The sequence below is a fragment of the Panthera uncia genome, chromosome B1 (genome assembly GCF_023721935.1).
Source record: "Panthera uncia isolate 11264 chromosome B1, Puncia_PCG_1.0, whole genome shotgun sequence".
In the NCBI taxonomy this organism is placed as follows: domain Eukaryota; kingdom Metazoa; phylum Chordata; class Mammalia; order Carnivora; family Felidae; genus Panthera; species Panthera uncia.
In genome coordinates, this window is record NC_064811.1 from 2,126,849 (window position 1) to 2,140,202 (window position 13,354).

The following is a 13,354-nucleotide window of genomic DNA, read 5'->3' on the forward strand; positions in this document are numbered from 1 at the left end:
CCCCGCCCCGCCCCGCCCCGCCGGCCCTCTGTCCCGCCCCCTGCCGCACCGCTCCCCGCCCCTCTCTCCACCACCGCCCCCGCCACCGCGATCCGCCCCGCCCCGCCCCGCTCCGCTCCGCCGGCCCTCTGTCCCGCCCCCTACGGCGCCGCTCCCGCCCCTTGCCCCGCCTCTCCCATTCTGCCCCGCCCCCTCCGGAGAGCGGTGCGGTGATCTCAGCGGCGCCGTGATCTCAGCCGCGGCCCAGAGAGGTGACCCCCGCGGGACCGGGCCGGGCCGGCGCCTCGGCCGGCCATTGGCAGAGGTCGCCGCCATTGGCTGTCAATCCCGCTGGCCCGGCCTGGCCCCGCCCCGCCGGCGCGGCGTCCCGGGACGTACGGCCGCGGGGGCTGCCGGGACGGCTCCAAGATGGCCGGGAGCCTCGGTTCCGCTCCTGCCTGCGGCCTCGAGCCCCATTCATTGCCGCGCTGCTGAGCGGCGCCGCGAGTCGGCTCCGGGGCTCCGGGGGCTGTCCCCGCGGTGCGGGAGGCCGCCATGGCGACTCTGGAAAAGCTGATGAAGGCCTTCGAATCCCTCAAGTCTTTCCAGCAGCAGCAGCAACAGCAGCAGCAGCCGCAGCCGCCGCCGCCGCCGCCGCCTCAGCCTCCTCAGCCGCTGCCGCAGGCGCAGCCGCCGCTGCCTCAGCCTCAGCCGCCGCCCCCGCCGCCGCCCCCGCCGCCCCCCGGCCCGGCCGTGGCCGAGGAGCCGCTTCACCGACCGTGAGTATGGGCCCGCTGCCGCTCCGGCCCAGCGACGGCCGGGAGCGGCGGCGTCCCTGCAGACCCCCGGCCCCGCGGCCCCCGAGCTCCGGGCGCATCGTCGCCCTTCGTGCTGCGAGACCCCGTCCCGGGGCCCTGCCCGGGGCCCCTCGCGTGCGTCTGCGCCGCTCCGCAGGCAGGCACGGCCTCACGGGCCTCCGCCGAAGGCACCGACGCGGGCTCGGCCCCGGCCCTCTGCCTTTCCCGGCGTGCGAAGTTAGGGAAGGAACTTGCTGCTTTCTATTTGCAAGAGACGGGCTGTGCTGTGAGCAGGACTTGGGAGAGCCGAGGCCGCCACTTCCCTTCCCTTGCCTTCCCTCTCCTCCTCTCTGAGAGGGAGGAGCGCTGGGGCGCAGGACACCTCGCGACGGGCCAGGCATTGGAGCTGGGGTGATGGGGGGACAGCGATGACGTCATGCCTTTAGGGTGGCGGGGCGCGGGAGGGCGCGGGAGGGCGCGGGAGGGCGCGGGAGGGCGCGGGCGTGCGGGCCCGGCCCAGCGGGAGGTTCTTTTCCAGGGGGCTCTTGAAACAGCCTGTGTGACCCGAGGCTGTCACTCCCAGGGCACTTCCGTTACTTCGGGAATCGGTAGCAGCGGCAGGAGAGCCGCTGGCCTAAGCCCAAGTTCGTCTGCAGACGCTGGAGTTGGGTTTGCCAAGTAGGTGGTGAGCTGCTCAGAAGGTTATTCTGAAGAAGTGAGAAATCAGAAAATTGGCCCAAGCATTAGGAAGAGTTGACAGGCTTATCGCCTGCTTTCAGTTGGAACTAAAAGCAGCCCCTTGCCGAGGGAGAGGTTAACTGCGGGGGTTGAATGACGCGCGCTACCCCGGGGTCGTGGTCCAGCTTGCCTGCGGGCCCCGCGGGCGGCTCCTGTCGCCTTCACTGGTGACACCTGGTAGTGTCGGAAAGCTGGGGGTCTCTGTTGCTTGTGCCGGGACAACTTTTGAAACAGAGAGAGACCGTGCCTTCTGACAGCACCCGGGCGCTTTCCCTTGAAGTCTTCCTGAGCTCAGTTCAGCAGGGGTTGGGAGCGCCCTGCTGCAGGTCAGGCCTTTCTCCCCCTCCAGGGCTTTTTATTTTCCATCTGGATGTGTACAAGGTGGCATTTGAGGAGGACACTTTTTGAGAGGCGGTCTTTAAGAAACTCACTCTGTTGCGACTCATCCATTTTTAGTAAGGTTTTCTTATTTGTGAGGCTGCTGACGTGATCCTTGCCGTGTCCTGAGCGTTTAATTAGAAAGTGAGGATGATGCGGAGTAACGTTGGCTTATCCGTCAGGATACAACTTAGAAATAGAGGCGCCTGTTAGGCTCTTGATTTTGGCTCAGGTCATGATCTCCTGCGGGATGGAGCCCTGCATCAGGCTCTGCACCGACAGCACAGAGCCTGCTTGGGGTTCTCTCTCTGCCCCTCCCGTGCATGTTCTCTCTCTCTCTCTCTCTCTCTCAAAAATAAATAGACACTTGAAAAATTGAGAAGTTAATTTTTCTTCTGAGAGGTGAAGAAATATTGGATATTTAGACAAATATTGGATGTTTCTCTATGTTTGGATATTTAGAGAAAAAAAATTAAAACAATTTGACTTATTTCTACAGCAGCTAATTTATAATCGTAATTCATTCCAGAATCACAATTCATCCCGGAGGTGGATGCCATGGAAGTTCACACACTGCCTGGCTCTTGTTAACAGGAAGCATAAAGCAGGGCTCGGGTGGGAAGGGAGACCTTAGTGCTGTCACTGTCTGTAGGCTTGTTCGAACACTTGGTCTGTCTAAAAATATGCCATCTGTTTCGTATGCTGCTCTGACAGAACCTGAATTTGCTTAACTTCAAAATACGGATATAAAGAGATTTCTTTGTAGAGCTGGCTTGACAAAAGTAGATGGTGTCTCATTACTTTATGTTAAGGTAACGTGTGATTGATTTGTTTTCAAAGCGTAATCTATTATTTTCACGTAAGTAGTACATTCATGTGATGCAAATTCTGAAGTTACTAAAAGGTAATGATTAAAATGTCTCTCTCCCACTCCTTTCTTTCTCCTGAGCACCTAACTCTGTGCCCAGAGGCAAGCTCTGTTCTACTTCCTCCTTGTGTATCCTTACAGATTCAATCCGTGCATATATGAAGATAGGTTTTAAATGAGTTAAAGCAAAAGCATTTCAGAACAGTAACTTTTAAAGGTCCTTAGCATGCTCTGAAATCAGCTACATTGGCCTAATTGTAGTTATTTTATTTATTTATTTATTTATTTTAATGTTTTTTTTAATTTCTTTTTTAAGAAAGAGAGAGACAGAGCATGAGCAGGGGAGGGGCAGAGAGAGAGGGAGACACAGAATCCGAAGCAGGCTCCAGGCTCTGAGCTGTCAGCACAGAGCCCGACGCGGGGCTCGAACTCACGGACTATGAGATCATGACCTGAGCCGAAGTCAGACGCTTAACCGACTGAGCCACCCAGGCGCCCCTAATTGTAGTTATTTTAAATAAAATGCACAAATATCATATTTTTAGACATTTGCTGTTGAGAAAGCAGGTATTCATTAATTTTGAGTAGTCAACTCAAAATTGCATCTTGGCATTTCTGTTCAGGTGCTTCAGCTGAAAAACCCATTCCCCGGATCGTCCAGAAACAATTGGAAAGGCTCTGTCCTATTTTTCTGGTTCTCCTCCTCTGTTGTGTGAAACCGTAGCGTCACAGCCGTGTGTGGGCTGCAGCCGAAGTAGCCGGGTGCCTGCTCTGTGCTCAGCACGTGGGATGCAGGGCCTCTGGGTGGGACTGGCTGTGGTCTCAGCACGGCTGGCGTGCAGGGGCGCCAGAGGTTGGGACCATCCTAACTGATTTTGAGGCAGTTGACGGTTGCCTTTGGTTCTTTCTTACTCTCCTTCGGATTTCCTGTCGTTTCCCCCTAGCTTTAATGATTCATTCGTCAATAAGTATTTACTCAACAACTGATGGGTGCCTCTTGTAACAGTTGCAGGGCTACAGCCGTCAACGGGTAAAGAGCTCTGCCCTCTGAAGCTTTCATCTCAGTGAGGGGCATAGACAGTAAACGGGATAGATAAGCAAAGTAGAAAGTATGTTAGTGAGAAACGAAGGAGGAACGGCGAGGCAGGGAAAGGAACCAGCAGACGTCAGGGTCGATAAGGTGTTGACATTCTAGCGAGGATTTCCAGGGAAGGTCCTTGAGATGGTGGCTCTTGAGCAAACACGTGAAAGAGAGTCGAAGGTCTGGCCATGAGGGTGTGTGGGGGAGCGGCATTCCGGGCGGGACAACAGGTCCCAAGGCCCCCCTGTGTGAGGAGGACCGAGGGCTTCGTTTGGTTGGTTGAATTGGTGAGAGGGAGACTCTGAGCGGGCGAGGTCGGAGAGGTGGAGGGAGCGCCACACCGCGTCGCTAGGCCCTTCCTGGTGGGCGCATCCAGGGCCCTGGCGCTCCTTCTGCGTGAGGTGGGAAGTCATCGCAGGGTTCGGTTAGAGGGGCGGCCGGATCTTGGTTCCATTTTACGAGGAACACTGGCTGAGAACAGTGACGGGGAGCACGGGCAGAGGCGGGACACCGGTTAGGGAGCTGTTAGAGTGGTCAGGTGACAGAGGGTGGTGGACTCCGTCAGGATGTTGTCAGCGGCAGGGTGACGAGCGACTGAAGTTTGAAGGTGGGACCAGCAGGACTTGTTCCTCTCTGCTAAGCGGGAGGTGACGTAGCTGTAGTTGGCATTCTCAGCCAGGGCGCTTCCTGCTGCAGTGGCCTAAGCAGGCGAGATCTTACTATAAGACAGGAATAAGTCTGTGTGAGGAGCCGAACACCAAGATGAGGGACCTGGCCTCTTGCCTTTCCTTTCCTTTCTTTCCTCTCTGCACCTAACATGGGGCTCAAACTCGTGACGGCAAGATCAAGAGGCGCCCGCCTTACGGACCGAGACAGCCAGGCGCCCCGCTTTCTTGCCCGTAGTTTGTAAGGCCTTGCCCTCGTGCTTTCCAGTTTTTCAAAGCTGACTTGTCTTTTTTAGTGTGGAATTGAAACCGTTCTTTATGTGTTCTGCACACTAGACCCTTATCAGATATATGATTTTTAAAAACATTCCTCCTTTCTGTGGATTGTCTCTTCATTTTCTTGGTAGTGTCCTTTGACCTGAAAGCACAAAAGTTTTTCATTTTCATGAAGTCCAGTTTTCTATTTTGTCTTCAGTCGCTGTGCTTTAGGTGTCATATCTTTGAAACTGTTGCCTAATTCGGGGTCACAGAGATGTAGAACTCCCATGTTTTCTTCTAAGAATTCTAAGTTTTACTCTTACATTTAGGTCCGACCCATTTCGAGTTAATTTGTGTATATGGTGTAAGGTGAGGGTCCACCTTCGTTCTTTCGCATGTGCATCTCCAGCGCTCCCAGCACCGTTGATTGAAAAGATTCTTCTTTCCCCATTGAGTTGTATTGGCACTCTTGTTAAAAACTAATAGCCCATAAATGTATGGATTTTTTTCTGGACCTTCAGCTTTATTCCATTGGTCCAAATGTCTATATCCTCTTCCAATTCTATACAGTCTTGATTACTGTATTTTTTATCACAATTTCAAACCACGAAATTTGAGTCCTCCAACTTTGTTCTTTTTTAAGATAGTTTTGGCTACTCTGGACCCCATGCATTTCTGTATGAATTGTAAGATCAGATTGTCAGTTTCTACAGAGAGGCCAGCTAGGATTCTGATGGGGATTGCATTGAATCTGTAGATCAATTTGGGGAGTATTGGCGCCTTAACAATATTGAGTCTTCCAATCTGTGACCATTGGCAAAGTTATTCTGTAAACGGTCAGATAGTCGGCCATTTTTAGGCTTTGTGGGCACCATGTCTCTGTTGCAACTATTGAACTCTGCCTTTGTAAAATAAAAGCAGCCAGGGGTAACATGTAGATGAAGGAGTGTGGCTGTGTCCCAATAAAATTTTATTGATGACATTGAAATTTGAATTTCATATAATTTTCACATGTCATGAAATATTATTGTTTGATTTTTTTTTTTTAATCAACCATTTAAAAATGTGAAAACATTTCTTAGCTCAGAGACTGGCCCAAAACATGCAGGCTGTAGTTTGCTTACCCCTAGATTAAATAGGATGGGACCACTTTTGTGAACCATTTCTTTTCTGGTTCCCTTCTATTAACTAGTTTAAAAAATTATAAAAGTTACACATACACATCGTAAAACATCTTCAGACGGCTCAGAAGATGAAAAACAAAGCCCTCCTCCTAGTCTGTCCTTAGTCTCCTTCCCTAAAAATAGCAATTATTAAATGTCTTTTGTCGTTTTCTCTGATTTTTTTTAATGCATATTCAAGCATTTAAATGTGTCCCTGTTTTTGTTCTCACGATTGAGATCACCCTGTATTTTTCGTAGACATTGTTCCATAGTAGTGCATAAAATTCTTACTGATTGCTGTATAATATTGTGGAATTTCTTGTTTATTTATTTGGAGGTGAAATTCACATAACATAATATTAACCATTTTATTTTATTTTTTAATGTTTATTTATTTTTTTGAGGGGACGGGGAAGGGAGGCAGTGCGAATGTGTAAGTCGGGGAGGGGCAGAGAAAGAGGGAGAAAGAAACCCCCAGCAGGCTCCGTGCTGTCTGTGCACAGCCCCATGCAGGGCTTGAACTCACAAACCGTGAGATCATTCCCAGAGCTGAAACCAAGAGTTGGACACTTAACCGACTGAACCACCCAGGCACCCCAAAATTAACCATTTTAAAGTGTATAATTCAGTGACAGTTCGTACATTGACACGAATTTCTTTTTAAAAAAGGACTTTTGGAACTTCGTGGCAAAGGTTTCACATTGTCCTGGTTTCAAATGGCACGCTGATGAATTCTGTCCACCTGAGAGAGTCCCGACCCCTGTTACCTGTAGCTCCCGAAAGGGAGCCAGCCGCTTGGTAAACTACCTTGGAATGGGCCCACCGTCAGGACATTTAGTCTTATTCAGACGAGAAGGAGAAATAAAACACAGTATAAGACCCTGTTCAATGTTGCGTTGAATTGAATCAGCTCGGGTGCTGGAATATGTGTTAGAGACGTGGTCTGCCATAGGTCCTTGCTGCTTGAAGTGCAGTATCTTTAGGGCCAGCAGTTTGCATCACTTGGAGCTTATAAGGAGTGTGCAATCTTTTCTGCACCTGAAGTCTACTGAATCAGAGTCTGCATTAAAAATTTTTTTAAATGTTTTCTTTCTTTCTTTCTTTCTTTCTTTCTTTACTTATTTACTTATTTATTTTAATGTTTTATTTATTCTCGAGAGACAGTCACAGCATGAGCGAGGGAGGGGCAGAGCGAGAGAGGGACACAGAATCCAAAGCAGACTCCAGGCTCTGAGCTGTTCACCACAGAGCCTGACGTGGGGCCTGAACTCACCAGCCGTGAGATCATGATCTGAGCCGAAGTCGGACACTCAACCGACTGAGCCACCCAGGTGCCCCTATTTATTGTTTATTAAAAAACCTTTTTTTTTTTTTTTTTTTTAATGTTTATTTCTGAGAGAGAGAGACAGAGCACAGCAGGGGAGGGGCAGAGAGAGAGGGAGACACAGAATCCGAAGCAGGCTCCAGGCTCTGAGCTTGTCAGCACAGCCCCACGCAGGGCTCATTGGATGCTTAACCGACTGAGCCACCCAGGCGCCCCTAGAGTCTGCATTTTGACAAGTTCTGTGAGCAATCTGTTCATGTTAAATCTTAAAGAGCCCCACCGTAGATGGTCAGGCTCTGTTGCTAACAATGCCGCCAGCATTTGGGAGGGAAGATTTGGGCTGCTTTGTCCAGGTGTAGCTGAGGAGTATCACTTCTCTGCCCCAGGGCCATTGGGCATTTGTGTGGCTGCAGAGTGGGTTGTCACCTTGACACGTGAGCTTCAGGGGGCATGGAGAGCTCCCAGTTACTGGGAATGAGGACTAAAGTGGAGCTTGGACTAGGTGACTGGAAGGAGCCCTTTCAACCAAGGGCCAGTTTTGTGCCAGGCTCAGTCCTGGGCCCTGGGGTTATAGCAGTGAGCAAGACCAATGGTGATGAATACTATGGGGAGAAACAAATATACAAAGAATAAGGGGGAGCAGGGGTGTGCAGTTTTATTTAGGGTATAAAGTGCGCTGAGAAGGCGATGCTGGGGCACAATGGAGGGAGCAAGCATCTGGATATCTGGAAGAGAGATCCAGGTGGAGGGAACAGAAAAGTAGCTGCGCGTTCTGTATTTGAGGAGTAGTAAGGAGGCTGGTGGCTGAAGCAAAATGAAGGGCAGAAATAGGAGAGGAAGTTGGGGGCGGGGGAGAAGAGAGGTGGTGAGGGGCAGCCAGATGGGGCCTTGTGCACCGGAGTAAGGACTTCGAAGCTCACTCTGGCCAGATGCACGCTTGTGTGGTAAAACAAGTGATCTGATTCATGTTTCTAAAAGGTCACTTCGACAGCACGCAGTGCTGGTCTCGGCCGCGTAATCATTGCTCGTGGGCGTAGAAAACGGTACGGCGACTCTGGAAAACGGTTTGGCAGTCTCTGGTAAAACCGAACATACAATTACTGTTTGACCCGGCAGTTGTTTTCCTGGGCATTTATCCCAGAGAAGTGAAAAATTGTGTTCCCACAAGAACTTGTACACAGCGTTTGTAGTAGCTTTACTCGTAATGGCAGAATCTGGAATCAGCTTGGGTGCCTTTCAGCAGGTGAGTGGTGAAACTACTCGGCCGTAAAGCGGAATAAACCCTGATACCTGTCACAGCTTATGTCACTCCTAAGGAAATCATGCCCGTGAGAACAGCCAATCCTAAAAGGCCACATACTCTGTAATGCTTTTTGTATAACATTTTTGAAAGGACACAGTTTTAGGCGTAGAGACTAGATGAGTGGTCACCAGGGTTAGGGAGCGTGTGGTGGGTGTGGCTCTAAGAGGGACCATTGTGGTGAGGGAAGTGTTCTGTGTCTGGACTGTGGTGGATCCACAAACTTAACACCTCTGATAAAATTGTAGAGAACAACACACACACACACAAATGAATAAAAGGCTTTTGTCATTTAGCTTAACAGGTTGGTTTTTTGAAACGCACCTTTTTCAGTTAGTGATTGTTGCTGTATTCAGTTAGATCACCAGTAAGAAAGACTTTGTTGTCGATTGGGGAAATCGTAGTCCTTGGTTCCCCTAATCAAATAGCGCTTTTATTTTTAAATTATGTATGACACATAATTCTAAAATGACTTCTGGTGTCCCATTCCTTCTTTTTTTTAAAAAAAAAAAATTTTTTTTAACGTTTATTCATCTTTGAGAGACAGAGAGAGACAGAGCATGAGTGGGGCAGGGAGAGAGGGAGACACAGAATCCGAAGCAGGCTCCAGGCTCCGAGCCGTCAGCACAGAGCCCGACGTGGGGCTTGAACCCACGAACTGCGAGATCATGACCTGAGCCGAAGTCGGACGCTCAACCGACTGAGCCACCCAGGTGCCCCTCCCATTTCTTCTTAAAATCTCTCTGAAAGGGCTCTAATGTTGTAGGAGCACTCATGTTAGAGTGAAGCGGTAGCCGCTGGGGAGTCGGGAGGCCTCAGTCCCACTTGCCGGCTGGGGTGTGTGGGCACTGCTCCGAAAGTGAGTACGAAGGGCAGGATGAGGGCAAGATGAGCAACGTTTTTCAGTTCTGTGTGTAGTCTGGGCCTTTCCCTCGCCAGCCCTCAACCTGGAATCACATTTTTCTTTTTTCTTTAATGTTTTTAATGTTTATTCATTTTTAACAGACACAGAGAGAGAGCGTGAGCAGGGGAGGGGCAGAGAGGAAGGGAGACACAGAATCTGAAGCAGGTTCCAGGCTCTGAGTGTGAGCACAGATCCTGACATGGGATTTGAACCCTCGGATCACGAAATCAAGACCTGAGCTGAAGTCGGATGCTTAACTGACTGAGCCACCCAGGCGCCCCATGGAATCGTATTTTTCAAGCATAGTCTTAGAATAACATGATACTAAAAATAAGAATTTAGATGAGGGCTCAGATTCCCAGTTTTAGAATTCTTTGATAGTTGTTTTAACATGGTTGTGCTGTGCCGTAGTGTCCTTGCCTTTTCCGTGCGACTCCTTGCAAATGTGTTTATGTGCAGAACGCTTGGGTAAGTGGTAGGAAGGGCTGACCGAAGTTTGCTCGCATTATGGAAGGTGAAGTGAAGATGATTGCGTTTACCGAGGTTGGAAGAGCCAGGACTGCTTACCCTGTTCACCCAGTTCCTGCCCAGAGCAAGGCGGCTCCATTTCCACCTTAATTTCCATCCTTACTTTTCCTGTAGAACAAGTCAGTCTGACGTGCCAGTTCATCAAGCGAGTTAAATTCCGTGGGGGGGATGAAGCAGCTGTAACTTTCTTCAATTTCCAAATTAGCTTACTGGGCAAAATAAGGTAGGAAGTGGATGTTTCAAGCAGGAGCCACAGACCATACAAGAATTGAGTTTGAAGATGTATGCCCAAAACAACGGAGTTATTTGGAGTGGCCAGAGTTCCCTGAAGGTTGAGGAGCTTGGCTGAGGAAAGGTTGGAAAGGAGCCTGAGGCCGCGCTCTAACGGGCTGGTGAACCCCAGTTTGGAAGTTTTAAGCACCAAGTGCTTAGTGGCTCGTTCTGCTTCCTCATTGCATTGGTGGCCTGACAGCTTTCAGTAGGTCATATTGGAAGAATTGTTTTCTTCGTTTTCTCATATTTTTGGTTAATGTCTCTTTGCTGGGGTGTCTGAGGGTAAAGTCTGATCCTCACGCTTTAAAATGTGGGTATTCTTCAGTGTGATGAAAGAGGAGGTACTTTTTACAGGATTTTGGTTACACTTGCAGGTGTTTAGGGTTTGACTCGGATGTAGTGAAATTGTGTGGTTCTTTAATGATAATGTGTTAGTTTCACACGTTTAGCCATGTTAGCAATAACAATGGATTTAAGAAAAATAGAGCAAAATTAAAATATTTGGTAGCGATCAGATGGTTTTTTTATGCTTCTCACACAAAATAAGTACTTCCTAATTATTGTTTAGCAACCATTGAAGACGTTGTCTACCTGCAGAATTTTGTGATTATTGAGTGTGGAAAAGTTTAAAATTTTATCATTGCTAGGAAGTGGTTGTGGATAAGGTAAGAAGAGAAACTTAAAATTGTGCTTTCTTGTTAAGCTGACCAAGATAGAAAGTATACTGTCCTCTTTTGCATAGTGAGAATCATTGGAGTTCTCGTTAAAAGGCCTGTGATTGATTATCTTGATTATAGCCAGAGGGACTCCACCGGCTCCAGCTTCTGGTCCACACAGGGTTTGAGTTTGAGGATGTGGCTTTTTTTTTTTTTTTTAATTTATTAAATTTTTTTTTTTAAGCTTTGCTGTTTCTGTTTCTTTTTCATCTTTTGGGTCTAGAAACTTGGGTTTAAAGTAATTATCATTTATCTTCTGAATCTAACTTCGGAATTATCAGTCTTCGGAATCTGTTAAGACTGACTCCAGAACTTTTGAGTCTGTTTTAACGTGTATTTTACTTAATCTTCCACAGAAAATGTTGGTTCATCCATTCCTTTATCAGCTTTTTTACAATATGGTCCTTGCTCTTAGTCTGTCGTCCCAGGGAGATAGTTGCAGGAGGGGTTGTGATCAAGGAGTGCGGTGGAGGTGCTGGCTGGCAGGGCCTGGGGACGGAGCCCGGGGCGAATAAGACAGGCTTGCCCCACAAGGAGCTCCACAAGAGCAGCTAGACTGAAATAGACCACAGAAAAATGCATTTTTATTTTGCTGGCTGAGATCCATATTCTGTCTTAGACATTTTGTTCATTTTATAAACGTTTGCTTAAGTTCTGGCAAGGTGGGGGGGGAGGACAGCCGTGTAGGTCTCCATGAAATAAGGTGCAGGCCTTGACAACTGTGTTGTGTACTGCTCACTGGATTCTTTTGGCTTATCCCATATTTGAGGAGGGAGACAAAGTTCTTTTTAAGACTAATATTTGTATCTGTCACTTCTGAAAAGATAAATGTTGCGTGGACCTTGCCAGTTCTCCATCAGGCATGTGTTTAATTACTGGGAAGCTGTTGACTTTTTTTGTTATTGTTTTTTTTGACTCTTTTTTGGTACCTTGGTGTGTGAATTCAGTTCATTTAAGGCCTTGGACAGATTTTCACTCTGGAAATCAAAAGGTAATGGGTAGGTGAGTTTGTTTGCTTCCTAAATGCTCACTTAAAATAGTCAATATTCTTTAATTTTCTTGATGGTGGTCTTAAACTGGGTAAACTCTAAGCTGTTGTAATGGCGACTTTAACCTGGGGGTTAAGGAAGAGAACATCTTAATTCTCAATGCACTCTCTCTTTTCTTCTTTAACTCGAGGTGTGATTTACAAATAGCCGAACGTGCCCTGTTTAGTGTAGAGTTTTGTGCATAAAGCCCCGTAACTGCTCCCACGCTGGAGGTTTAGAACAGCTTCATCACTCTTCAAGCTTCCTCTTGCCCTTTGCTGCCAAGTCTTCTCCCAGCCCCTGTAAATTACTGGTCACTTTCTGTTCCTGTAGTTTTGTCTCTTCCCGAACATCCTATATATGGAATTCCCCACTTTGTGGTCTTGAACCTGGTGCATCGAGATTCACTCTCGTGTATGTTAGTGGTTTGCTCCTTTCTGCTGCCAAGCAGTAGTCCAGTGTCTGTGGCGGTTGTTCGTCCACCAGGTGAAGGATATTTGGGTTGTTTCCATCATAGTGCTTTGAAGTGGGTGGCTCCTGAGGGTGGGAGGTGAGAACCCTCTGTTCCTCGTGGCCACTTAGGGACCCAGGCTCCTTCCATGCTGTTTTTCTGCCATCTTGTCTTTCTCCGTGTAATCAAAAACTGGGTGTTAGGCATGTTTGTTCCAATTGGAGGGAAGTAGGGGCGCCTGGGTGGCTCAGTCGGTTAAGCGTCCGACTTCAGCTCAGGTCACGATCTCGCGGTCCGTGAGTTCGAGCCCCGCGTCGGGCTCTGGGCTGATGGCTCGGAGCCTGGAGCCTGCTTCCGATTCTGTGTCTCCCTCTCGCTCTGACCCTCCCCCGTTCATGCTCTGTCTCTCTCTGTCTCAAAAATAAATAAACGTTAAAAAAAAAAAGTTAAATCCAATTGGAGGGAAGTAGAAGGGGACACCCCAGGGTCAGCCAGTGAGGCACATGCTCCACGTTATCACTCCCATTCCCATTTTGTCTGTGAGAACTAAGTGTGCCTGCCCCTCCCTCGCTGCAGGGAGGCTAGGCAGTGCAACTTCTCACTGGGGGTGTGTGTCCAAGGAGAAAGGATGGTGTTTGGGTGGATGCCGAGCCAGCAGTCTGCAATATTAAGTCGTCGGTAAACAACTCATTTAGGAGAGAGACCAGTAGGAAACACACGTTCACCAGTCCTGTAACGATGGACTCTGGTTGGCCAGTCATCGGGAAGCCCCCTCCTTGCTAGCCTTGAGCTAGGCTTCTCTCTCAGGCTCTGATTCTTTTCCTGTTTGGAACCCCTCTCTCTTCTTCCTTTTGGCTACTGGCTTCCTGCTTCCGAGGCTCTTCCTTGGCCCTGAAGTGCCTT

General features: G+C 48.8%; 1 protein-coding gene across 1 annotated transcript in view; it reads left to right on the forward strand.

Annotated features, from left to right (window-relative positions):
• Nucleotides 1-204: 204 nt before the first annotated feature.
• HTT (huntingtin) overlaps nt 205-13,354 on the forward strand; it is a 150,628-nt gene continuing 137,478 nt past the window's right edge. The window contains exon 1 of the mRNA XM_049630212.1: nt 205-758. Coding sequence (XP_049486169.1) covers nt 535-758 — 224 coding nt within the window. The 5' untranslated portion in view covers nt 205-534. The remainder of the gene's footprint in view (nt 759-13,354) is intronic.